This window comes from Patiria miniata, unplaced genomic scaffold (assembly GCF_015706575.1).
Source record: "Patiria miniata isolate m_02_andy unplaced genomic scaffold, ASM1570657v1 HiC_scaffold_27, whole genome shotgun sequence".
NCBI lineage: Eukaryota > Metazoa > Echinodermata > Asteroidea > Valvatida > Asterinidae > Patiria > Patiria miniata.
Window position 1 is genome coordinate 4932478 of NW_024037066.1, and position 27967 is coordinate 4960444.

General features: G+C 43.1%; 1 protein-coding gene across 1 annotated transcript; it reads left to right on the forward strand.

Moving 5' to 3' along the window:
* Positions 1–15: 15 nt before the first annotated feature.
* On the forward strand, positions 16–27931 carry LOC119734195 (abnormal spindle-like microcephaly-associated protein homolog). Its single transcript, XM_038207548.1, has 23 exons — positions 16–119; positions 2365–2702; positions 3237–3449; positions 3802–5209; positions 5833–5985; positions 6653–6892; positions 7620–7829; positions 8186–8316; positions 9103–9278; positions 9963–10084; positions 10795–10880; positions 11035–11271; positions 11906–12101; positions 12445–12590; positions 13815–13943; positions 14129–14323; positions 14905–20283; positions 21035–21184; positions 22478–22669; positions 23223–23415; positions 24035–24189; positions 25334–25486; positions 26294–27931. Exons 2-23 carry the CDS (start codon positions 2433–2435, stop codon positions 26597–26599), a joined length of 10440 nt encoding a protein of 3479 aa, XP_038063476.1. The 5' UTR covers positions 16–119; positions 2365–2432; the 3' UTR covers positions 26600–27931.
* The last annotated feature ends 36 nt before the right edge of the window (positions 27932–27967 follow it).

Consider the following 27967-nt stretch of genomic DNA (forward strand, 5'->3'; position numbering starts at 1 on the left):
TGATATGTTTAAGAATTTCATTGGTTGATTCGAAAGAACTTTAACATGCGGCGGATTTAACGTGATTTTCGGAGTGTCGACGTTATTCGGGTAACTCAGTTGTTGTTTATAGAGAGCAGGTGAGTGGATTGTTTCTACAATTTTGCGAGCTGTTATAAGAGCATTATTTCTCCAAATCATGTAAATGTACTGAATGTTTGAGGAGAAAAGCCAGGATTTATTTGGTGTTTATCGTGGCATTGGTTTGCACTGTGTGCGTATTTCATTTGCAGATTGCTTTTTCATTTGTAAAATTTTACTGCTTCTTGTTTACTTCGACATGTTCGAGTTCGACTCCATGATTGTTTGACTTGAACATTTTTAGCAACTGTTTTACTTTTAGTTTAAGCATATGTTTAGGCCATTTTTAAGGCCGGCACTGCAGTAGTAACTAGAAGAAGTAGTATTACAATTAGTGTCAGCTGATCAGATTATCTTCATGATTCTTGGGACAAAATCATGTGACTTTTTTTCATGTTTAAAAAAAAAAAAATTTCAAGTGTGAATTTTTTTTTCAAGTGTTAGTGTTGGTTGGCAATAAATGGCATGATTTACATTTTATTTTTAAATCATGTAAATCGTTGACACTGTATTTTATTTTTGTTATTTGAAATTTGGCCAATCAAATTTGATAAACATGATAAAGGTTTTCATCACCGCCCTTCTCGATTTTCACTCCCGCCACAATTTTGTTGTTGAATTTTTAAAGATTTTGTTCTGAAACTTTGAAAGTGTGTTTTTTCCCTCAAAAAAAGTGTATTTTCCAGACAAGGTTCTCACCAAACACACAGGCGCAGGCATGGTCGCACTGACATGACTGAATTGCCCTACATGCCCTACAAATAATTGTGCACGACATACATGAGCGGGTCCTACTAAAATGCGTCAACAAGCATTAAATGGCGTCAACAAGTTCAACGGTCGTCAACCCAGCGTCAACAACTTTTGTATAGGTTTTGGAACATCAACATGATCAAATTCAGCTTTATATGGTAGAAATCGGTCCTACTAAAGCGCGTCAACAAGCGTCAACAAGCGTCAACAAGCGTCAACAAGTTTTAGTAGTCGTTAAGTGCGCGTCAACAAATTTTTTATAGGCTTTTGAACAATAAAAACAGCTTTATATGGTAGAAAAAGCAATAATGAACATCTTCTGCATATCAATTTAAGTTAAAATTATTTAAAAAGTGGTTTTCCCAGCTCGAAATCTACGACAGGTTTATCGGTTTAGTATTGGCCGCCATCTTGTTTGAAATAAACATACTGCGCATGCGTGGAGTGTACCATTCACGCATAGGGGTTTCTTTATACTATACGCTTTGCGAAACCTCGTTTGGTTTTTGCATTGGGATTTTTTGGCAGACTTTGTGAACAGTGTCAGTCGGCATATTTTTGAAATAATAAACAAAGTACCGTGACCAAGTTTTGCATAATTTATAATTGAAAAAAACATAGTTTTCCGAATTTCTAGAATTGAATATTTTCGACAACAGAGGGCGCTTCGATTGATCGTATAAAGAAACCCCTATGCGTGAATGGTACACTCCACGCATGCGTAGTATATAGATCTCAAACAAGATGGCGGCCAATACTAAACCAAAAAACCCGTCGTAGATTTCGCGCTGGAAAACCACTTTTTAAATAATTTTAACTTTAATTGATATGCAGAAGATGTTCATTATTGCTTTTTCTACCATATAAAGCTGTTTTTATTGTCCAAAGGCCTATACAAAATTTGTTGACGCGCACTTAACGACTACTAAAACTTGTTGACGTTTGTTGACGCTTGTTGACGCGCTTTAGTAGGACCCGTAGAAATAGCGATAAAGAACACCTTCAGCATATAAATTAAAGTTAAAATTATTTCGAAAGTTGTTCTTTCAAACCGAAAAGAACGACGAGATTGTTGAGTTAGTGTTGGCCACCATCTTGTTTGTACACTTCACGCATGCATAGTATGGCTAGCTTCACGTACTCAAGATGGCGGCCAACACTTACTCAACAAACTCGTCGTTCTTTTCGCGTTGAAAAAAAAACAACTTTTGAAATAATAGTAACTTTAATTTTAATACTAAGGGTATTCTTTATCGCTAATTCTACCATATAAAGCTTGTTTTGATGTCTCAAAATGTATACAAAATTGATTGACGCTGGGTTGACGACCGTTGACTATTGTTGACGCTTGTTGACACTTATTGACGCATTTTGGTAGGACCGTACTGAGCACATCAAGCCAATTCATAGTGCTAATGCATACGTCATCATATAGTCGGGAACCATGACAAAGGTCAAGAAGCAGCTCTGTTTTCTTGTTTTACGTTTCAGGTATTTGCCTGAAAAAAATTCCAATATCGATTGACATGATATTGTAGAGAGGCCACTAGGTGCAGACTATGGACAGCCACCAAAGTGGGTCACCGTTGGCCGTCAACCCCTGGCCAATGGGGGACCGTGACGGAACCCCTAAGAAATCCCGTGGGAGTTGGTTCAGCGGCACCCCTCACAAGGCCCCGCCCTTGGCCCAGAATGGCGATGACGAAGACTTACCGGTCCTGAAGCTGACCCACTTCACTAAGAAGGTGATGGTGTGTTTTGACACGGTCAGGACAGGAATGTCCAGAACCAGAGAGTTGCTGGTGGAGAACCCTTGTGACTTCCCTCAGGTTTGTACATTTTTTGACATCAAAATCTATTGAGGTTTCGAAGGATCTTGCAGGCTTTATGGCTGGTACACACTCAGCTCGTTTGTTACGAACGCAAATTTGTGAGGTCTGGCAACAATTCGAGCTGAGAATTTGCAAAAATTGAACTCATTTCAAGTCCTGCAAATTTCACAGGGAACGTTTGTCTGACGATATGAAATTCGGTGTGCATTTAAATTTGGTACATATTTGAATGTATGAAATTGAACTGGTCTTTAGGACTGTAGAGACTTCATTCCCCTTGAGAGTTGAGTGGGTAATTAGATAATGTACAAACATGTAGGTTCCTGAAGAGTGTTGGATTTGTAACTTGTTAAGTTGCACAGCAATATCTTGTAAGAAACATACCTGATGTAGTGATTATCATTCTCGGAGCAGTAATCGTTCACACAAGAAACAAAATCTTGCAGATCCAAGTCTCCCAATAGCGGGATGCATTACAAGGTACTTAATTCAGACTGTTTGCTGAAGCTTTGATTTAATTTGTGTACTCAGGAGCTCCGCATAGAGAAATTCCCCTTTGACAAGGGCTTCTCCATCTCAGCGACGTGCTGGGAGCTGGATGGATGCGAGCTTATGCGGCTGCCCATCGCCTGGACCCCCAAGGAGGAGGGCAACGCCAGGGAGGTGGTCACCTTCAAGTGTGAGGGGGCCTTCAGATTGCAGGTGATCCTGCTGGGAACCGCAGAAGATCCACCCAAAAAGAGGGTAGGTTTGAAAGAAAAACACTCGTGGCATTGGATGCTTTGCATAAGTACCCCTCGATGGCTACAAAGATGAATGTATTTGAGAGACACCTGAGCTGCCATCACTTCTGTGTCTCACAGAGTGCACTTACAGAAGAAACTTAGTGGTGCACACTTTGCGCCGCACTCATGAAAGCAGGGTATGCATGTGCTGTGTCCTACACACTAGAGCTTTGGCTCCTGATCATGCCCGGTGTGCATTGGTAAAACTTTTATATCATGCAATTAAAACCTGCCAGAGCATATTTGAAACAAAGCCGGTCATGATAATTTTGCTATTGATAATCCAAAAATGTAATGATTTTCACTTTTAGGGAGCAGGGAGGAGGAGTACCTTCTCAGTGCATCGGAAAGTTCCCCTAAAAGTCACCCAGCCCCAGGCTGTCCTGAAACCTAGCCGACCGACCATGATCCTCAAACCCAAAGGTCAGCAGAAACCTCAAGCACCAGGGAAACAGCCAAGGCCTTCCACTGGCAAAGCAAGCAGGGCAAACCAAGAGAATCGTGCCCCGATCAGACAATCTGACGCCCAGAAGTCAGTCATTAGACCGATGGTTCCCGCAGAGGTTGAGAATGACAGTGAGCGGCAAATCCTCCCAAGCACCCCTAGTCCCAGGAGTGTCTGCGAGAGGAGCACGTTAGAGGAGTTTACCGCCCTTGATAGTTCGCTGGCTGAGATTAACGGCGATGGGATGCCAGTGACGGCTGAGGATCTCCTGTTGGAGAACCTGAAGCGGCAGACGCTGTCTGTCTGCAACGGCATGTCTCCCTTGCTACAAACAGCCAAGCCATTTGTGCTTCACAAGCCTACACAAGCTAACAATCGGGTCACCATAACCGAGGATCCCCATGTTGGTGACTGCAATGAAGAATGCCCAAATGAAGTCATGCCTGATGAAGCTTCGCCCAAAGTCCCCAAACGTCTGTCCATCGAGGCAAAGACCACTGTCACTAAAAACAAAGCACCTGAGGAAGAGCAACCATCAAAGCCTGCCACTGTACGCAAGAATCTTTTTGTGTCAGATGAGGCAGGAGGTAATAGAAGCTCCGAGCAGATGGGTAGTAGCCCTCCAGAATTTGAGGATAGTCTGAATGAGCCAAGATTAAGTCATGTCCCAAATGATGATGAAAATGAAGACCAATCTAGCAATGGCAATGTCATCGTTGAGCAATGCACTGAGCTCCTAGAAGAGATCAGTCCAGTGGCAAATCATGCTGAGCTATCCCTTGATTTTGATGTACACCAAAATAAGCATGGCAGCATACTGCCAGTCGATGATCACGTCCAGTCAGATGCGCCTCCAGTAGTCGATGAGCCAACCCTTGATTCTGGGACTGCAGAAAGCAGTCTCCCTCTGTTGCGCGACAACTCAGCTCAGCAACTTGGAACTGACGACTTCAAAGTCCACACCAGCGTCGTCACCGGCAGCCTGATCAGTCGCAAACGTGTCTCCGACCCCAAAGACAAAGCCGAGTCACCGCCTAAGAAATTAAAGACCCAGGATGCCAAAGGTCATGGGGCAAAGAAACAGCCACCACCACCACGGGACCGGACCATGAACCGGACCCTCGCTCTGAGAAAAGCAGCAGCAGCAGAGAAATTTGGGAACAAGACAGCCAAGGCCAAAGCACAAGGGAAGCCTGCAGGGCAGTACAAGGCTAAAGCACCCATGAAGGGAGTGCCAATGGCTAAGCTGAATCTGCTGAAGTCAAATGCAACAGGTAAGTTTTGTATCTTTCTTTTTTTCTTTGCTTCATTAAGGCCTTTTTACACATGTGATTTCGTCGCAATGACTTTGTCGCGCGGCAAGTTTGTAGAAGCTCTTGTATATTATTGTGTGAAAAAATATGCTTATAGTCTATGTGAAATACATATGCGACGTTTTGTGTTGCGCAACAAAATCGCTTCAAATTTGATTAAAAACCAGTTGCGCGATAAGTGGCACAACTTTGTCACGTAAACGTAAACGTGCATATTTGTTGTGTATATTTATAAAAACATGCGATGATCGTTGTCAAGCGACAAAATCGTGTACATGTACATGTAGTGTAAATTAGCCTTTATGGTTTCAACAATGCCGTTCACAAAATATTCTTGATACCAGTAAGTCTTTCTGTCAAATATTACGTTAAATTTTGAAGTAGCTATTATTTCTGTGAGTGCTGGCTCCTTACACAATTTTCCCAACTTGCTCACCTAAATCGAACACATGGTCAACAATTGCCATAATAAGTGGTAACTTAAATCGATTCATAATTTACTTAGAAGGTATCAGCTTGCTGAACAAATGAATCCTTTAAAAACTTTTCTCTTTATTTCAATTCTTTTTGTTTGTTTATATCAGCCATTCCCAGGCACCCGATGCCTTTTGCTGCCAAGAACATGTTTTACGATGAACGTTGGATGGAGAAGCAAGAACGAGGTTTTACCCGCTGGTTGAACCATGTCCTGACTCCAGATGACTGTCCTATCGACCCTAGCTGCAAAGCCACTAAAAGTAAATCCTTCCTTTCAAACTTACCAATCTATCCTTGCCAATCTATTCAAATTGATTGTACTCTGTGCTTGACTTTAACACAAAACTTTCATACAATATTTATAAGTTTTTTTTCATTAGGACAAATGTTAACATTGTTTATTGTAAAGCAGGACAAGCAGTCAGATGCCACTTTTCAGGTTTGAACCTGAATTCAGGATTTTTTTGCAAAAAATGTGACAATTAAAAGTGCTGGATTTGGTCTGAAACACCCAGAATACACATTTTTGAAAGAGGGTAAGGATAGTTTCAGGTTTTTTTGGTAGTCTTGCAGGCTTTTTATTGATATATTGATGGCATCTCTAAGCAGCGTACATCAGAAAAAAATGCTCTTGATAACTCATGTGGCCTTTTGTTTTCCCCTTTATAAAAATGTTTGGAAAATATTTTTTCTTGTTGGGAGATTTTTTTATCAACAAGAAAGTGTGCTTGAAAACTTGATAAAGGGAAATTAATGATAGCCACAGTGTGGATCATATGGCAAGAGGATCTTCTGTTTCATGGCCTGAGCTGCAATTTCCACAGATAAGGAAAGCACACATGTAATACCCAGTAACAGAATAATTCATGTCCTTTAAACTTGATCATTGCACATTTTAAAATGAAACGCTTTTCTCTTTGACCGCAGTTGATGCAGGCACACTCTGCGTGGAGCCGGCCGGCAAAAGCACCATCCCCCCAGCCCCTTCCAAGGAAGACCTGTCCCTGCGAGCCTACACGGCCAAGCGCAAGCTGAACAGGCTCCGTCGCGGTGCCTGCATGCTCTTCCAGAGCGAGCCCATCGTCCGCGTCATCCAGAAACTGGAGGCGGAGATTGAGAAGAGACGAATTGTGGTTCGGCTGGATCGCAAGCTGCATGCTGATTACGGTATAAGCAGGGTTTTGCTTTGTTTTTGTTATCTAATTTGGTGGAAAAAGTAAGTAAAGTCTGTCACGAGCTGAATGTGGCCCATCAGGCTGGCGTTTATCTCCGGTTTCCTTGGCATTAAACAACTGAGAATATTTCTGTTTCCCCTGGATGGTCTATTCCCTTTGGATGGGATGCCAGTCTCAACACGGGTTACGTACTCCCCAGCTAATGCTGGTACCCACTTATACTCCTGGGTAGAGAGAGAGAGAGAAGTGGAGGTGACGTGGCTTGCCCAAGGACACAACATATAACCAGCAGCTGGGTTCAAACCCCTGACCCTCTGGTCATGAGTCATAAAACCCTAAGGACAAATCAGCTTAGAACCAAACAATATGCATCACGTGACATCTTGGCTGGTGAAGGGTTTTGCTTATTTTCACTGCTAAGCGAATTTCACTGCTGTGCAGCTCTCCCTGCCACAGTCCCCTTGTCATGATCAGCTCTTGAAATATAGCACATGGATGCATACTTTACTGTGAGTTGAACATTGCTGCCAAAATGGCTCAAATCCTCAATCCAAATTTACCTTGTGTTTTCTCTGTCATCCAATTTGGGACTTTCTTCCCTATTTTCTTTATTTTCTAATAAATAATTGAAAAAGCCTCTAACCTCTTTTCCCCCCTTGTCACTATTGCATGTTCTATCATCACCTTCACTCATATTGTTGTGACTGTTTCGTGCACAGGAATCAAGCAAAAGCTGCTGGACCTGTTCCTGTCCTACAACCCCCTCTGGCTCCGGATCGGCCTGGAGACCACCTACGGTGAGATCCTGCCCATTCAGAGCAACACCGACGTCGTTGGCCTGTCTCGTTTTGTCATCACTCGACTCCTGGGGAACCCTGATATCGCTGCCCAGTATGCTCACCCTACGGTGCCGCATCTGTATGGTCCAGGTCTGTCGCTTTGATCGTTTGAGTTTCTTTAAAGTTCGTTTTTCCTTTTGGGGGAAGAGGTAGATTCTTTCTCAAATTGTGGTCCAGAATCTGTCTTTTCTTGTAATCATTTTTGGGGGAATTTTCCACAGCGTGTTTAGTAACAGTACGATCTTTAATCCAAGTGAGCTTTGTGATAATAATTTGTAGGTTACTGTTAGGATAATGCAAATGATCCTACATAGACAGGGACAAATTTCAAAGAGCTGCTTATACTCGTCAACAATTTTATAAGCAGAGGAAATATATGCTTTGTAAAAAAAATATTTTCCTTTTATTAGCAGCTGTTCTGTAACATTTGCTGTCATTCTGTATAGGCTACGAGGAGACTTTGTCTCAGTTCACTCTCAAGAAGTTCCTGATCTTGGTCTTCTTCCTGGATCGAGCCAAGCTGACACGACTCATAGATCACGACCCCTGTCTCTTCTGTAAAGACTCGGAATTCAAGGTAAACATTGTGCATTGGTTTACCACCAAAGGAACTAACTAACCCCTTATAGTAACCAATGTGAGACTGTTGTCCTCGTTCTATCTTCTTCAGTTTTGTAAGTCTGTTGACGTACTTTATCCTGAATACACTGAAATCCAGTACTGTGCAGCAAAATAAATGAACGTTTTATATGTATGTCATCAATGCCCATAAATTGATCCATTAAGCCCCATGGTATTTTTCACCATTCACAGCCACGATTATTGACCAACATGCACAAAAGTCCAACATACGTGTACGTGCATATGACACAGATGTGTATATGACTTGCACAGCTGGAACATGTGTAGCATGGCATTGGAGAGCCACACATAGTATTGCTCACGTGCGCAGTGGGAGTGGCCTAATAAAACAGTCCCAGACTTTAATGCATTCAAACAGGAGGTCATGGTTCGATTCCCATCAAAGTAAGCTTTGGATTTTTTTCTGCAAACCCTTGGACAGTACATCAGTAACCTGATAAATACTTTACATCTTCCTGACGCAAATGCCATCCTGCCATCCTATAAATGGTTTGGTTGTGGTACCTGGTACTACATCAGAATCCAACCAGCCAGTAGTAGGACATCGAGTGGTGAGACATCTGGTTTGAGTTGGTTTCAGCGTGTGAATTCTTTCTTGTAAGACCTCAGACAACGTCAAGTATACAGCGTTTTTACAAAACCTGTCGGTGAAGGGCAAAACCTGATATAACACATTTTAAACTCCTCTTACTGTTGTACTTTTTCTCTTCCCAATCCTTAGTCCAGCCGAGATATCCTGCTTCATTTCTCTCGTGAGTACCTCCGTGGTGAGGGTGATCTCACCAGGCATCTGAGTTTCATGGGCTACAACGTCACCCACCGGCAGACCGCACTGGACGAGTTTGACTTCTCTGTCACCAAACTGGCCACGGACCTCCGATGCGGTGTCAGACTTGCGTGAGTGTGCGAAACGTGTCAAGTGCTTAACTTATTTTCACTTATTGACAGCATCTAAAAAGGGTTGTATACACAGATCAAAAATATTGTTCCGTTTTTCTACGTTTCCTGTAGCATGGGCCCGTTGATATTTTCTTTGAATGGAAGGAATGAGCAAAATTTCCCAGTAATGAATAGAATAAAAGTCTCACTGGGAAAATTAATGCTGAATAGTCCTATTAAAGAGCTACAAATTGATCCCTATATTTTGGAAGATGTAGACCTTTATTCACCAACCCATGGTTGACACTTTTTGCCCACCACGTGTTTGCAAACTGTGGAAGGTCTACATCTCAGAAATGTAGAATAGTTATTGATATTTCCAAACATATCATAAGATTGTTGAAAATACAAAATCAGCAACAACCGTTACCAAAAACCTGCCTCATTGTTACATAATGAGGGTGTTACGCCCTAATATGAAATTTTGGCAAAATCTGTTGCCAACCACGGTTTGAATTTATGCCCTCGAAGTTTACATATAAAAGAAAGGTTTATAGACCTAAAACTGCAACCACAATCGGGGGCCATTATGGAGGTGTACCACACTCGGCCTATATTTGTTCAATTTGGGGTGCAGTACAGCATTATTAATTTAGGAAACAATGATAATAGCCTGATCATTTTTCTTGTCCATGCACTCAGTCGCATTGTTGAGCTCCTGATCAAGGATTGGACATTGTCCTCTCAGCTGCGCGTTCCTGCCATCAGTCGCCTGCAGAAGATACACAACGTGGAGATCACGCTCAAGGCACTCAAGCTTGATGGTAAGACATGAACCCCAAACTCCGAAGTACATGTGACCACTTTCAAGAACCCCAGGAGGAGGGGCACACTGCGTGCATATTGATTTATGCATGGCCTGAAGTACGGCCAACTAATTCTAGTCTGAATGTGCATAAACCCATAGCGTCTTCGCGTGAGCGTCAGACATCGTCCGCGATGCTTGCGAATATCCCTATCAGGGTTGTCCCCAACTCTTTCCTTGTACTTCCCCATAGAGTCCATACTGGCATCAAATCCAAATTTACTTTGTTTTATAAATGGTGAGCTCTTCAAATGTAATGTTCATTGCAAACATGGTCATGACATAAACAGTGGTATCTTGTTTTTCTTCTCATAGTTACACGTCATGTGTAATTTGGCCCTATGTAAATGAAATATACATTGTATACTGAATCAGCAAACTTTAACGTGGTATTGTCTACATTTTCAAATAATTCTAACAAGAATTTGAACATGTAATCAAGTAAGTGAAGGGTGCAAAATTAAACAAGCGGTGTACCCTGTAAAATCCTGCAGAACCTTGTAATACCTCAAGTTGAAACTTGGAGTTACTGCCTGTTTAATTTTGTATTCTCCCCTAAGCAAGTCCAGAATATCTTAATGTTGCAGATGTGCAGTGCACAATACTTTCAAGCGTTTTCTTAAATTCCTTTTGAATTAATTTTTTTTTTTTTTTTTCAATAATGACCAGGTGGAGGGGTAGACGCTCGTGCCATTGTTGATGGCCACCGGGAGAAGACGCTGGAACTCCTTTGGAGGATTATCTTCCAATTTCAGGTAAAAAACAAGGACTTTTTTACTGTTACCTATGAGTAAGATATTCCACAGGTCTTGTGACCTCCGTCGTATTTTACTGTTAACCATCAACTCTCTATCTCTCATATAAACTTTGGATTTTACTAAAATTCGATTTCTGCATCTTCATAAAAAGATCGGCCTCCTCTTGAATGAGCAACAACTCCAGGAGGAGATTGCCTTCCTCCGCAAGAACCTCCGTCTCCAGAAGCACCTGGATGCCCTCTCGACACTCCCCCTGATGGACACCCTAGCAATAGGAGTGGGAAATGGCCGACGAGACTCCAACGAACCCAACGTGTACTTCAAGAGCAGTCGGCTGAGCCTTCTGTTGAAATGGAGCCAAGTGGTCTGCTCCTTCTATGGACTGAAGGTAAGTTTATATTGTTCAATTTGGAAAAATCGCATCGCTACCAGTGTATTTCAAGGGTCGACTGATGCTGATCTTTATATCCTCGCAGTTACACTCAGGGCGCAGAAAATAGGTAACTGATTTGTTCCCAACGATCATAGCTCAGGCACAGCTTGATCCTAAACAAAATCAGGTGCCGACTGTTCTGTGTCATTGCAAGGTGGACCTGAGGGCAGATTTCTGTAATAAAATTTACATTGAAATTTTAATAACATTGCACCCAGTCCTATTACGCACACCCAGATCCTTCTAAATCCACTAGGTAGTTTTTTGAGCATTTTGCAGGATTTAGTGGGGTATAAATCCCCCTTGACATGGGGTTTGATACCGCCTTGTACCTCTTAAGCAGTGCAACAAATGCAGGCATGCAACTTTTCCTCGGATCCGCTGATTTCCCTGTTTTTCACTTCTCATGAATGCCATTACAAATTGAAAAACACTGTACATAGTCTGGTGTGGTTTGGATCGAGTTTCCTTGTTTTTTCAAAATTCCCAGTTGCATGCCTGCAAATGTCATTTAGTTCCTGCCCAGTGGCAGAGTCTGGGCGATGCAAGAAGGTTCTGACATTTTACCATGCTGTTCATTCTGTCCTAGGTTGAGAATTTCACGGTTGCCTTCTCTGACGGTCGGGCCCTGTGCTACCTGGTCCACCACTACCATCCGTCGCTGCTTCCCCTGGGTCTCATCAATCAGGAAACCACACAGACACAGTATCAGAGACAGGGTGCCACACCAGACAGCGGCAACGATGACAGCTTTGACGGAACATGGTCTAATGTCTACAGCCCAAGTATGCAATGTCTAGCTTGATTGGTTCTCATTAATGCGTAATATATTTTATTTAATATACTGAGAAAATTAAGAATTACAAATTAAATTTTTTGAAATCTTTACTGACATTTTTTTGTAGTCAATGCACATTGGAATGCATAGGTAATTGGTTGAATGGCGAGTATTTGTGCTGTGAAATTGAAAAAAATGGAATGAATTTCAACACAAGCAAAAAATTTGCAATGAGTATTGAATGAACCCGCAATTGCCTGCTTTCTCTCTAGGTCAGATGGTGGCACAAATCATTTTTAGGAATATTCATGTACTGAAATTTAATACCTTTATTTTTTTGTTTAATTCAGGCACAGGCAAACCGGGAGAGCGTGATAGGCTTCTTGCCAATGAGAGGGAGAACTTCAAAGTGTTGTATGACAAAGTGTCGGAGCTGGGCGGCGTCCCTGGAGTGGTGAAGTCGGCAGAAATGTCCAACACCATCCCAGATGAAAAGGTTGGTACTGCTGAATATGTGAAATATCTAGACAATGGGCTCCTGCGCAAGTACCCCCTCAAGGGTTACAGAGAGAGAGCTGGGGAGACCACTGGGAGGGACTTTTGAATGCATTGCTGACAATGCCTGATGCTTAAAGCCCAGAGTCCATCATTTGCAGCTATCCAAAAAGTAATTGGCGTAATTATTGTTCAAAAACATACTTGGTAAATAAAAGATAGTAAGGGGACTAAAGTCCCTGTGAAATTATTCTTTCTGGCATGCTGTCGTTTTGAAGAAATCAACGAAAGAAGGCCTTTCCAACGGTGCATCTTAAGAAGCACTGTTGGAAATTTCCGTTAGTAGTTCGTTTTTTTATTCGGCGAAGCGCGCGCAAACGTTGACACTACGCGTGCGCGGTTGCTATAATTCGTTGAATCGGTGCGCGACATCGCGTAACTGCATTCGGCTCTGTGAGAACGTGTCTCGGAGGCCCAATTCAAAACATGATTCAGCAACTTTTGATTTGAAATCGAGATCCTAGAATGTTTTTCTCGAAATATACAGCTGAAGATGAGCTGAAACTTCATCAGGTTAGTTGTTCAGCACCCTTCTTTAGATTTTGAGCACTTTTGCTCCTTCAAACGAACAAAATGCACAAATTACAAATGATGGACTTTACCTTTAACAGAGACGCTATATGGGAAGTGGTCACAAACACCATCTACTAATTGTGTACCAAGTCCATAGAATGCACACTGCCCAGTTGACAGTGAAATTAAATATTTTTTAATAATCGGCTATATATGTTAATGATGTCAATAGGACAAAGCCCTAAACCGTTGTCCATGAATAGATTCATTGTTTTCATCCAACTATTGCTTTGAAGGTTGAACAAAAAAAAAATCGGTTGGAAAGAGTTTGAACCTATGACCTTTAGACTACTATACCTGTGCTCGAACCAACCGAGCTATCCAGCCCAATGTTGGTGTTTCTATTTTATCAATTTCTTCGGTCTGGGGCGCTAGTTGGTATAGCATTGGTACTGTAGTCCGGGAGTCGTAGGTTCAAACCCCGTGCAGTCAGTTTCTTTGTTCAACTTTTAAATTATTATAACACACCTAGTCAGTTTCTCTGATCTTTTTAAAGAATTTTGTTTTGTTCACAATGTACTAGTTACTTAGTGTCACAAGAAAGTATTTCAGCCTAATTTGCTATGATAATCAATGTTTGTGTTCTCATTAGGTTGTGATCACCTACGTCTCATACCTGTGCGCCAGGCTGTTGGATCTGCGCATTGAGACCAGGGCAGCGCGTACCATCCAGATGGTCTGGAAGGCGTATAGGCTGCGTCAGTTGCACAAACGCAGACAGGTAACATTTAAGTCTTTTTCATCTTGTGCAAAAATTAAAAGAAGATTGTTTGAAGATTTTGCAGGGTGGTGAAGTCATTTTGGAGAAATGAAAACACTCTGAAGACTAAAACGAAAGAAGAGGCCCGTAACTGCACAATGACCAGAATACCTAAGTTTTGATGTGTAATGCTTATCATCTTCCAGGCTCAAGAGGCTGCAGCCCAAACCATCCAAGACGCGGTCCGCTTGTTCCTAACCAGACGGCATCACCAGCGATTGCTGGGTTCCATCATCAAGCTGCAGGCAATGAGGAGACGGGTGATAGCATGCAGACAGGTGGAAGCACTACGACAAGCACAACTGGAGCAACACAGAGACAGAGCTGCCACATCAATACAGGTTGGGAACTGTTTACCAAAATCGAGCCAAAGCAATAAAATTTGGTTTTTATTCAATTTTTGTTTCATCTTTCCCTTCACTGACGTGAGTTTTATCAACATTGTATACTTCGGGTTCCCTGAGGGCTTGTGAGCAACATAATCACAGTTTTACTCGGGTGGGAATCGAACCCACAAACCTCTTGCTTACCAGTGCAGACGTCTTGCCACTTGACCACCAAGCTTGCCAGGGTCGACTGTCCGCTTTAAATCTGATATAGCAGTGGGAATCGCAACCAATCACAATACTTATCTGTCATTTGAATAAATTGCTGAAGTATGAATCTTATGCTAGAACATTTCTCAACAGTTACGTAAAATAAAAATCTGGGGTGAAAAATCTGATTAAAGGCCATAATTTGGCATCTGATTTATTGTTGCTCAGAAATGCATGAGTAGCAATGTAAAGATCTGTACAAGTACAAATTTGAAGAGAGATACAATGTGATGTTTTTGAATTATTCCTAAACTGTGAAATAATTTGCCTGGTTGAACGTTACTGATATACTTATGTTGTGCCCATAACATTTCATTTCTTTGAAGGCATATGTCAGAGGACTCCTCGCAAGACGCCATTATCAGAAGACGCTCAAAACAATAATCATCCAATCTGCTCTGCGTGGCTACATCGCCCGCAAGGATTACCTCCAGACCCGTCAGGCTGTTATTTCACTACAGGCTGCTGTCCGGTGCCGCCTGAAGAGATGTCGCTTTGTCCAGATGCGACAAGCCGCTGTGGTTTTGCAGCAGCGATTCAGAGCTAAACACCTCGGCAGCAAGCAGCGGGCGCTGTACAGTCTCCAACGCAGGGCTTGCATTAGCCTGCAAGCGGCATTCAGGGGCTACGCATGCAGACAGATGTACCGTAAGAAGCGTTTGGCCGTCATTGCTATTCAGGCACATATCCGAGCTCACCTGCAGCGTATGAGATACCTTAAGATGAAATTTGCTGTCTTGGTGATTCAGAGGTACTGGCAGTCTGCTACATATTCCAAATCTGTCAGAGAGGAGTATCTAAGCCTTCGTCAAGCTGCGATCATCGTACAGTCAGTTTACAGAGGTATGGTGGCCAGACGACATGCCGCTTACATTCGCAGTGTGGTGAAAGCACAGGCTGTCGTGCGGTCCTTCCTCCAACGCCGGAGGTTTCTGCACCAGAAGAGAACCTGCATAGTTATTCAGAAATCGTTCCGCGGATACGCCAAGAGGAGAAGATACGAAGCAGTGAGGGCTGCTGCCCTGGTTTTGCAGCGACGTTTCCGGGCTCAACAAGAGGGTCAAATCCAGCTAGTAAAGTACAACATCATGAGGGGAGCTGTCATCACTCTTCAGGCATGGGTTAGGGGAGTTCTGGCTCGTCGCTGGCTGGCTGTCCTTGATAAAGCCGCTGTCAGAATCCAGTCTGTATGGAAGATGCACAGGGCACGGAATAACTTCCTGGCTGTGCAAAGTGCAACATGGTGTCTACAGAAATACACAAGGGCTTATTTGGCCGGAAAATCAACTCGAAGTCACTACGTGAAATTGAGGGCTTCTGCAGTGCTGATCCAGTCTCAGTATCGTTCGATAATGGCGCAACGCAAGTTTGGTCATCAGAAGGCATGCAGCATTGCTGTCCAGTCCTACGTCCGCATGTACATTGCCCGCAAACGCTACAGGGCTATCCTGCAAGCTGCAGTTGTTATGCAACGCCGGTTCAGGGCCAAGCTGAGCCGTGATCGCCAGCTGGAAATTTACAAGCTTCAGAAGAGTGCCACCATCACCCTCCAGGCCTGGTTCAGAGGGATCTTAGCTCGCCAACAAATTGCTGCACAGCATAAAGCAGCCATCAAGATTCAGTCAGTTTACAAAGCATATAGGGAGCGACAGAGCTTCAAGACCCTGCGTGCAGCAACAGTTTGTCTCCAGAAGCACATCAGGGCCCATTTGATCGGAAGACATGCGCACATTGATTACTTAAGGCTGAAGGCAGCAGCTGTGACCGTTCAGTCATCGTACCGTGGACTACTCGCCAGACGCACATTCAACACCCAGAAACAAGCTGCTGTTAAAATCCAGTCAGTTGTGCGCATGCATCAGGCTCACAGTCACTACCTCAGTTTGAGAGAAGCAGTGATGATTGTCCAGACAAGGTATCGTACTCAGAAATTGGCACAGGCAACCTTCCTCAAGTACCAGATCATGAGGGGAGCTTGCATCACACTGCAAGCCTGGACACGTGGGTTTCTGGTTCGTCAGGAGATGCAGAAGTTGCACAATGCCGCTATTGTGATTCAGAAATCGTACCGGTCCTTCGCTGCCAGCTCTAAGTATCAGAGGCTGAGGGATGCTGCTGTTGTACTTCAACAACACTGGAGGGCTACAAAAATGTCAAGAGAAGTTCTTGAGGACTATGTGTCTCTGAAGAAAGCTGCAATTGTCCTGCAGTCTGCCTACCGGGGGAAGATTGGACGACACATTGCCACAGAGCATCGGTCTGCCAGAATCATCCAGTCTTGCTTCAGAATGCACCTCCAGCAGCAGCAATACCAGAGGAAGAGGTGTGCAGCTATCAAGATTCAAACTGCTGTTCGCATGCAGCAAGCTCATAGCAGGTATATAATGCTGAGGCGGGCAGCACTGATCATCCAGACCAGATATCAAGCCAAGAAAACAGGTCAAGCTGTTTGCAACCAGTACCTGACCATCCGCCGAGCTTGCATCACCTTGCAGGCTTTGACACGTGGGTACCTGGTCCGCCAACAGATGCAGAAGTTGCATATGGCAGCTATTCAGATTCAAAAGTCTTTCAGATCCTACTCAGCTCAAACTCGGTACCAGAAGTTGAGAGGTTCTGTCTTGGTCCTACAGACCCACTGGAGGGCCACCAGATTGTCAAGACGGATTCAGGAGGACTTTGTCATTTTGAAGAAGGCCGCAGTGGTTCTACAGTCGGCGTACAGGGGTAAGCTGGGACGAAACACCGCCCTGAGGCACAGCTCTTCCAGAATCATCCAGTCTTATTTCAGAATGCACCTCCTGCAACAGCGATACCAGAGGCAGAAATGTGCAGCTATCAAGATTCAAACTGCTGTTCGCATGCAGCAAGCTCATAGCAGGTATAGTATGCTGAGGCAGGCAGCACTGGTCATCCAGACTAGATATCAAGCCAAGAAAACAGGTCAAGCTGTTTGCAACCAGTACCTGACCTTCCGCCGAGCTTGCATCACCTTGCAGGCTGTGACACGTGGGTACCTGGTCCGCCAACAGATGCAGAAGTTGCACATGGCGGCTATTCAGATTCAAAAGTCTTTCAGATCCTACTCAGCTCAAACTCAGTACCAGAAGTTAAGAGGTTCTGTCTTGATCCTACAAACCCACTGGAGGGCCACCAGATTGTCAAGACGGATTCAGGAGGACTTTGTCATTTTGAAGAAGGCTGCAGTGGTTCTACAGTCGGCGTACAGGGGTAAGCTGGGACGAAACACCGCCCTGAGGCACAGCTCTGCCAGAATCATCCAGTCTTATTTCAGAAGACACCTCCTGCAACAGCGATACCAGAGGCAGAAGTGTGCAGCTATCAAGATTCAAACTGCTGTTCGCATGCAGCAAGCTCATAGCAGGTTTGTAATGCTGAGGCAGGCAGCACTGGTCATCCAGACCAGATATCAAGCCAAGAAAACAGGTCAAGCTGTTTGTTGCCAGTACCTGGCCATCCGCAGAGCTTGCATCACCTTGCAGGCTGTGACACGTGGGTACCTGGTCCGCCACCAGATGCAGAAGTTGCATATGGCGGCTATTCAGATTCAAAAGTCTTTCAGATCCTACTTGGCTCAAACTCGGTACCAGAAGTTGAGAGGTGCCGTTTTGATCCTACAGACCCACTGGAGGGCCACCAGATTGTCAAGACAGATTCAGGAGGACTTTGTTACTTTGAAGAAAGCTGCGCTGGTTCTACAGGCGGCGTACAGGGGTAAGCTGGGACGAAACATCGCCCTGAGCCACAGCTCTGCTAGAATCATCCAGTCTTACTTCAGAATGTACCGCAACCAGAAACAATATCAAAATCAAAAAAGTGCATCTGTCAGGATTCAGTCCGCCTTCCGCAAGCATCAAGCTTACAGAAAATACACAGAGCTCAAACGTGCAGTGATTATCATCCAGCGTAAATACAAGGCAACCAAACTGGCCGAGATGACATGTCTCCAGTATCACATTCACCGTGGTGCGTGCATCACTCTACAGGCCTACGTCAGAGGATTCTTAGTTCGCCAACACATTCGCAGACTGCACTCTGCAGCCACTGCGATTCAGAAGAACTACATGGCCTACAAGACTCGCACCAGATACTTGAAGATCAGGGATGCTGCTGATGTGTTACAAAAGTACTGGAGAGCCACCAGAATAGCAAGGGAGCAGCAACTCATGTTTATCTCTCTGAAGAAAGCTGCCGTCACAGTACAGTCAGTGTACAGGGGACGCATTGGTCGCAAGATAGCGAGGGAGCATCGTGCAGCTAGGCTCATCCAGTCGGAATACAGAATGCATGCAGCAGTCCGGGAGTATACCAAACTGAGAGCAGCAGTCATAACAATCCAGGCCTCGTATCGGATGCAAAGAGCTCGGCAGCGCTACCACAATCTTGTTGCTGCCACTCAGACAATCCAACAGTTCTTCCGTGGGTACCTGATCACCAGAGCTATCAGAAGCAAATTCTTGTTGGCCAGAAGCAGCACTGTCAAACTTCAAGCTTCTTACAGAGGATTTGTGCAGAGGAGAGCTTACATCATCCTAAAGCAGGCAGCAACCAAGACCCAAGCCTTGTACAGAGGAAAGAGAGAACGTGAAGCCTATCAGGCACTGAAGAGGGCCGCAGTAGTACTTCAGGAAAAATACAGGGCTCATGTACTAAGAACCCAAGCCTTCAGAGCCTACAACATTCAGCGTGGTGCAGCTATCACCATACAGGCTGCATACAAGGCTTACACGGCAAGACAGAAGTACATCCAGTTGAAACAGGCAGTAATTACAATACAATCTGCATACAGAGGGCACAGACAGAGAACCAACTTTCTGTTGATGAAGAATGCGGCGACCAGCCTCCAAGCAAGATATCGAGCTCACTTGCTGATGAGGGAAGCCCTCCAAAATTACCAGGCAATACGACAGGCCGCTATTGCGATCCAATCCTTTTACAGGGCCTACACTGAAAGATGCCATTTCATAACTGTCAAGTCTGCAGCAACTGTCATCCAGTCCTTCTTTAGAGGCAACAAGCAGAGATTGGCATACCAGGAGACAAGAAGAGCCGCCGTGGTCTTGCAGATGAGATACAGAACCCATCGTCTCCAGAGGGAAGCCACCAGGAGCTATCATGTCAAGCGCGGTGCTGCCATCACGATCCAAGCCTACCTGCGTGGCCGGCTCGCTAGGCAGTCAGTCAAGCATATCCGAGCAGCCATCAGAATCCAGTCTCACTTCAGGATGCTGACCCAGCGACGCAGGTATCTTGCTCTGCAAAACGCAGCCAACAGAATCAGGGCGAGCTTCAGGGCACAGATTGCCAGGAGAGATTTCCTGTCCTTGAGACTCGCAGCTCTTACTATCCAGACCAGATACCGTGCTCTGATGACGGCTCGACACCAGCAAAGAGAGTACAGGTTGATCCTTAATGCCATCATCACAATCCAGTCCTTTGCACGTGGGAAACAGGCAAGGAAACTTGCCAAGAGGATCCGCGCTGCAGTCAAAATACAGTCAGCTTACAGGGGCCACGTCCAACAGAGACGCTACCAAGCGGTGAGACAGACCACCCTCTTCCTGCAGGCTCGAACCAGGGGCATGATGGCTCGGCAAAAGTTCACTACGATGAAGAAGAAATGGCAAGCTGCTGTGCGCATCCAACAGCATTTGAGGGGCTTTGTTGCAAGGAAAGCACTTGAGGTGAGATATTTGGAATACTCAGTAAAACAAAATCAACATGGTTCATTAAATAAAGACAAATTGAAGGTGTTGGAGATATCTATGAACATAGCAAATAGGGAAGTGTCTAAGGAGACCAAGTCAAGTTTCACGCCTCAAAATAACACATGCATGGCTTATTAATCCAGATCCTGTTACCTCCCAAAAGCACCCTGCGTGTTACTCCCTAGACAGCCCCAATCCATCCAAGCACTCAATCATTAATAGATTCAGCAAGAAGTAAATACAGTGTAGTAAATGTAATACAAATACAATGTAACGGGTTAATATGTATTCCTTCATTTCAGATGAAACTTTTGCACGCATCATCAATTGAATTGTCCACACACACAAAATTCTTAGGAATGTATTAATACTCTGATGAAAATTACTTGGAATGAAGTCATGTGTATAAGGGAAGATGTAAAATTAAACAAGCAGTAACCAGATGTTGAATTCCAAGTTACCCTGTTAAAGCCGTTAAACTGCAAGGTAAACTTCTAGATAAACCTTCGAGTTAATGCTTGCTTAATCTGACCTTCTCTCCTACTTCTATACATTATGGTTCAGTTGCTGAATATAAATATGCCATTGCGCAGTTTTCTTATTGGATCGACATTTTCTGGAAGCCTTCGTTGCTGAATTGCTTTTCTTTTCTTTTCCAATATGAACATTGTGAAAATATCTTTGAACTGAGACTTGACGTTTATTTTCTATACCCGTCTCCTTTCAGACCCAGAGGCAAGCCAGGCTAGCCCAGCTGGAGAGGTTCTCCTCTGTCGCTAGGTTCCATCTGTCCACAATCCAGATCCAACGCTGCTATCGTCTGTACAAGATGCGACAGGCTGCCAAAGCAAAAATGCAGTCCATACTTACTATACAGGTAATAAATTAACTCTCATAACCCATGACCAAATTTAACACCATTTCTTATTTACTCTAACACTAATAAAGTTGAATAAAAGAAAGTGACTGGAGCAGGGTTTGAACCTCAAGACCTCCGGATTGCCATTCCAGCGCTCTACCAACTGAGCTATTCAGCCCCATGTTGCAGCTCCCCAGTTTTGTCACTGTCCTTGTTCAATTTCTAAGGTCAGCTTGATAATATTATTATAGTGCACTTGGTCAGTGTTCCTTTGTGGTTTATTGGGAAACAAAAATTGTACTCATTTAATTGCCGATTGCTCACATGAGGTGTTAATTGAAAACCCATATTTACTGATGATTGCGAGGCTGGTGTTTTTGCAATGGAGACTTCTTAATCATTGCCTGATTTCAGATTCCACAAATTTCATGAATACCTGAGCCCAGTGTTAGTCCTGCTTTAAAGCAAAAAACAGCTTAGCACAAGTTACAAGTAGTAAATACATTATGGGGCAAATCGACTGGTAACCTGATTTTGCTGAGAAAAATATTAGTGCTCTTTGCAAATTGATAACAACTCTGTGATATTGACCCTCTGGCAAATTATTTCATCCGTTATCGGGAACTAGTCTTACACAGGTTGCAGCAATATTTAGAACCAGTACTGGTGATATTAAAGGGAATATACAACATTTGCAAACATCGAAAAATAAAACTACCAAGTTTTTGCGAAATACCTTAATAGGATGTTGGTAAATGACAGTCTAAAGCATCCTGTAAAATTATGGCACCTGGTATACTGTCATTTTCAAGAAAAGTGGTATTTTTGTATCAATTTCCAACGCTGATCGGCCGATCAGCGTTGGAAACAACTGGCTTTTTTTCAAATACTAGCCCCAATTGACCATTGCACTTGTTTGCAATCGATTACAAACCTATAAACGGGTACGAGCCAGCTAGACTGGTTCCCTGACCTTACAATTCCCCCAAAGTATGTAAACTGCTCTGTTTCTTCTTATATGGAGTCAGGGAACCAGACTATAGGAAAATTATCGTTTTTCTTGGTTTTTATAGCATTTTCGAACCCAAAACCTCCAAAAAGTTAGTGTAACTATATTTGCTTTATATTTCCAACCCCCCAATTCCATCCATTTCTGAAAATTACAGCAAAAGCAAATGATGTATATTCCCTTTAAGACAAGGATGTTGAAGTGTAGATTTCGTTATTGTGGAGGAATGGATCATCTACATCTCTTGCATTTGTTGATGGAAGCTAGTAAAGTTTGAATTCCTGTTGTTTTCTGTATTGCAGCGATGGATGCGTGCTTCCCTCCAACGCTTGCATTTCCTGAAGCTCAGACGTGGCATGGTTGCACTCCAGCGCCGCGTACGTCAGCACCAGGCCGTCCGGCAGCAGGCGGCAGTCTGTATCCAGACGCAGGCCAGGGTGTGGCTGGCCAGGCAGTACGTCAAGAAGATGAAAGCTGCAGCACTCACTATGCAGGTATGGCTTCATGATAGACTTAAGAAATTCAGAAGTGAGGTATTTTGATCCTATCAGAATCATTCTCAAAGACAAAAGAGAATGATTCAGCTCGGCAAAATCAATCTGGGTTACTAGCTAGTCTTGAAATCAGGGAAAACCTTGAAATTGGGTTTCCATTTTTATTTCCAATTGGAATGTGTGAATATGCAACATAGGATCCATATAGATAATTTAAATATTATGCATATTGTTTTTTTCATAGTTGTTTCTTGTTCAGTGCATGCAGAATCTTCAAGGAAAACTTTCCGAAATTGCAACCTGAACTCACTTGAGAGCTCTTTACTCAGTGTCTGACGAGAGTTCCCAAAATCTTTGTTATGGATTTTCAAAGTCCCATATTCACAAATCTGGCAGACCAAAGGTTCTGCAATACAGTCCTTGAGATGTAATAAAAGGATGAGTTCAGAAATGATCTGATCATCTAAAGCAATTATCACTTGTGAGTCGTTTACAAACTAATGCTCTGGACCTAAGTGTGAAAGAAAAACTCTCCCTTTATTTGTTTGGCCAGTCTGTGTGGCGAGGCCTTAAAGTCCGCCGCAGCTGCAAGAACAAGAAGATCGCAGCTGCCCGTGCCCGCTGCATCAAGGCCAACAAGGCCGTCACAGAGGAGAAGAAACTCTGCAATCGCACCACCTCGGCCCTGGACTACCTGCTGCAATACAGGCAGATGTCTGGCCTGCTAGAGGCACTCATCAGTCTAGGTAAGGGTATAGAACCAGCAAAGAGGGTCTGCGAATGGACTCTTTCTGTTCTGTTAACAGTAACTTATTGGCATCCACTGCCAAATTCAGTAGATGCAAAGAGATTCCCATTTGTTTGCGTCTGTTGAAAAAATGTTTTACCTTTTAAATTTGGAAACATTGGTGGCTGCATCATCTGAAGTGATTAAGTATTCAACAGGTTCTGAGAAATTTCCAGTCTCCAGAAGTACATAATTAAGTTAACACATGCTGTACTGTTAGTCATGAGAATGTCTAAATTAATTGAATATAAATCAGGAAATTGCAAACACTTTGTTTGAATTAATGACAGCCACTGAAGTTGTGAATCAGTCCAATTAATACAAAGAGTGTTCTCTTTTAGCATCAAGTTTTCAGGAGAGTGATCAAGAGACTTTGGATAAAAAGAATTTAGTGGGAGGGAGGATACTTCACTCTGTACTTACCTTGCTTTTAATAGTATGCAGACATTTTACAAGTTTACTTTTAAGTCTGCCTAGGTCCGAGTAATTTGAAGATAGTCTCATCCGAAACTATTCAACATCTTAAAATCAGATAAAATATTCAACATTTTAAAAAATTAACATTTTTTTTTCTCCAGACGTTGTGAGCCGTCTGTCGGCAGCCTGCTGCGAGCGTTTAGTAGAGGGCCAGGCAGTACCGGTCATCTTCACTCTGATCAAGAGCTGCAATCGTAGCCTGCCCTGCATGGAGGTCATCAAGTACAGCGTCAACATACTCCTCAACCTGACCAAGGTACCATTCAATCTCTAGTCCGTTTTCACGACTGTTAAATACAGTGGAACGTCGCTATACCGAACACCGCTATACCGAACATCGTCCTTGGCTCCCGATTTTTGTGTACAAAACCAACTGAACATTGTTGTTGAAAACCGTCAACAGAAGAGCGACAAGTGGCTGTTATTTCCCCAAGGCATAGAAGGGGAAAGCCACCCATCGATGTAGGTAGTAAGCTCAAAACTGTGTAATTACATAATTCAATAGTCGGCACGTGTTCGAAGTTGTCTTTCAGTAACTACCAAGGCATGCAGGCGCCATTTATTGAAAAGTAAGTACCGGAGCACCAGCAGCTAAAAATCGCTATACTGAACAATCGCTATACCGAACGATCACTTTACCGATCATTTTCTGTGGATCCCGCGATGTTCGTTACAGCGGCGTTCCACTGTAACAGACCTTTCTCAGTTAACCCCTGGGTGGCACTTTGGTTGACAAACTATGGAAGGTTAACGTCGCAGAAATAAACTTTGTTTCCAAACATTTCATTGGATTGCTGAAAGTACTAAATATATTTAACAAATAAACTTTACCAAAGACTTAAGAAAAAAATTTGTTGAAAATTTTTTTACATGATGAAGGTGTTGACGTTGATATGTAATTTTTGGCAAAATCTGTTGCCAACCACGGCTTAAATTTATGCCCTTGTGGCTGCACAAACTAAACAGCGCACAATGTTTACAAGTTGAATGTGAGAAAACATCTAGTGTTAAAGATTGTTGAATTGAGCATTTGTGTCTGCGGTTATCGATTCTAAGAGTGGTACTCTTGGGGCTAAAAACCGAATCCATAACTGAAACATTTGCTGCGGATGATGCTAGGTGTGAGTACTTTGAAATGTTTCCACTGCATATGCAGGGGTTTTTAATGGTGTAAATCCAATCGTGTTTCTTTAATTTGAGGATCCTTGCATTGCTGTGATTGTCTTAATTTATGATTTATGTGTGCGGCAATGAATTTCAACACTGCCGAAATAGAAAGAGCCAACGGTCAAACAAAAACAGTCAATTTTTGTAGTCCTTTGATATCTGCACCATAAACTATTGGTATGCAATTCTGTAAATTGACTTCCTTCTTTTCCCCTTTCTTATCGTCACTGAAGTATCCTCCCACTGCCCACGCAGTCTTTGAGGAGCCAGAATCCATCAGCATGATCTTGGACCTGATGCAGATGTACCGAGAGAAGGGTGCCCAGATCTTCTCTAAAGTCTGCACGCTGATGGGCATTCTGAGTCAGGATACCAGACGTGCACAGGTCAGTCACACTTCTTGGAACTCTTCCTTTTTTTTTTCATGAATAGATTGTTTGCACTGCAGCCATGTTTGAGGTATGTGTTGTGCATTCATCGTTAATGAATTAACATAACAAAAAGCACCTCAAAGATGGCCGCTGAGTGCAATCCGTCTATAGCAAGCAAAGGAAAGTCCGTCCCGAGTCAATAAGACTTACCATGCCAGTTTCCTTGGCTGGACATAACTGAGATATCTCAATGACCCTAAAGGACTGCCAGTCCCAAACTAATGTCGGTACCCACTCCTTGGCAGGGTAAGGCAAGTTGGGGCAAAGTGGCTTGCTTAAGGACACAACATAAATGGTCAGCAGTCGGACGATCACCTTGAACACTTAGATCATGAGTCACATACCCTAACCACTAGGCCACACTGCCCAATTTTACTTATGAATAAATGATGACAATTCTATTTGAAATCAAATTCGAAGGAAAATTGAGTAGTAAGGTGGTCTTAGTTTCTGGTATGAAGATCGATCAGCACTAGTGACATCAGCAAAGGGGGGGGGGGCACTGTTGTCAAATTGAAGCATGTGTGCCCCCTTTTAAGCTCTCCATGTATTTATGCTGTAAGAACATATTTAATTTGTGCATGTACACAACAGTGATTGCTAATAAAAATTCAATTAGACACCAAACCTGAAAGATGCAACCTTGCTTATTTTATCTGTCAAAAGCGCGTCTGTAATACCCTCAAATACCACACTCTTTGAAATCAGTTTCAATTACGCAAATCTTGGCAAATATTTGAATCCCTTTGTTTCTCATCACAGATCATCCTCTCAGCTCCCAAGAACAAGGAGCGGCTCCTAGGCATCAATCGTCTGACGGAGCGCAAGTACAGCCTAGCGGCCAAGCGCGCCCAGGCCAAGGCCCGCGGCCTGAACAGCTCCACCCTGTCCAACAGCAGCTTCCTGAACACCAGCAGCCTCAATGCAAGCAGGGTGATGCACGCGCCGACGCCCCGCAAGCAGCGTCAGGTGCAGCCGGAGTGGGTGCTGGGGCGGGGCAAGATGCGGGAGATTGCAGACCCGCTGGAGGCATGTCACTTTGTCATGGAGACCTTGCATTTGAAATGAAAAATAATTGGAAACCTTGGTGTGGCCCGACTGGGTACATGGGTGTGGCAAGATGCGAAGATTGCACCGTAGGTGCCTTGCACTTGTAATTAAAATTGTACAGCTCTTTTAAAAAAAGTAGTTTAGAATTTAGCCAGTGATGGATTGTTAGTATTCGCTGTGTTTTTTTCGGATTGGAGAACTATTGTACCTTTTTGAATGGTTTCATAAAATGGAAAATCCGAAGATTGGAGTTTGTAAATAGCTATTTGCCTTTCTTTAGTGTAGACTATAGGCTTGCTTTGGATTCAGAGGTTGAGTCTCCAAATTTTGATCTAAGTTTCCCCACAGTGGCTATTTTATGCTTGGATGGAGAATTTTCAAAATGTCAAGAATTTACTTATGTAGTGATTTTTGGCCGAGATTTGGTTTTGAGTGTTTTTTAACATATTTGAGCCTTATTAGTGCTGAGCCCTAAAACAGTTGGCAATCTTTGTACACAGCATTTCAATATATCATGAAGACTTGGTTGGCTTAATGCGAGAAACGTTTGTTAAATATATCATTTTCAATTTGGTGCACCACTTACGGTTTTGTTTTAGGCTTTACGACAGAAAACCATGAAGTTCTTGAATATACCCAATGGAAATTCAACAAATTTACCTTGGATCAATCTTGCCCGAGTTATGAAAATTTGATGGACAGGGACTCAAACCCCAGACCACTGTATGCGTGTTCCAGTTGCTCAACAAATTCCATTTTGTTGCAATGATTGATTTTTCACTTTTGTAAATATCCTACCTGTATATATTGTATAAATGATTCATCGATTAATATTCTTTGGTAATTGCGGATCAACTTTAACCCATCAGTCACTGCACCGCCCCAAACTGCCCTTGCCTGTTACTCCTTGTAGTAGTACCCAAAACTGTCCTGGGACACTAGATGTTTTTATAAATCCATCAGCGACTTAAACACAAAGGCTTACAACATAGAATGCATCACATTTGTTCATGGATTAAATTTTACAATGTCTGAGGAAAGTGTTCCGTTTAACCACTAGGTAATCCGTTCCAGAATTAGAAATTTCATGTTTAGAAGTTGTGATCCAATACCTCAAAAAAATAGTTTTGTACACCCATTTTTCATACATTTGGAAACGTTTCCGCATATAGTTTCATCTATTAATGAATTTAGCCATTAGGTAATATAGTCTGTAGTTGTTTTGCTTTTGTTTTTAATATTGATCATTGCTTTTTGATCGCTTTTGTTTAAATCATGTCACCTGAATGACATAAAGCTTGTACAAATTTATGCTTAATTCCTTGCTTTCAATATAGACTTGAATTTTAAGCCTGCTTATTTGTGTCATGTGTGCTTGTGTCATAT

Bases quoted from the DNA above. Each gene is read 5' to 3' on its own strand.
- LOC119734195 (XM_038207548.1), top strand. From the start codon at position 2,433: ATGGACAGCCACCAAAGTGGGTCACCGTTGGCCGTCAACCCCTGGCCA. The intron at 3,450-3,801 runs GTAGGTTTGAAA...TTTCACTTTTAG, and splicing joins AAGATCCACCCAAAAAGAGG to GGAGCAGGGAGGAGGAGTAC. The intron at 13,944-14,128 runs GTAACATTTAAG...ATCATCTTCCAG, and splicing joins AGTTGCACAAACGCAGACAG to GCTCAAGAGGCTGCAGCCCA.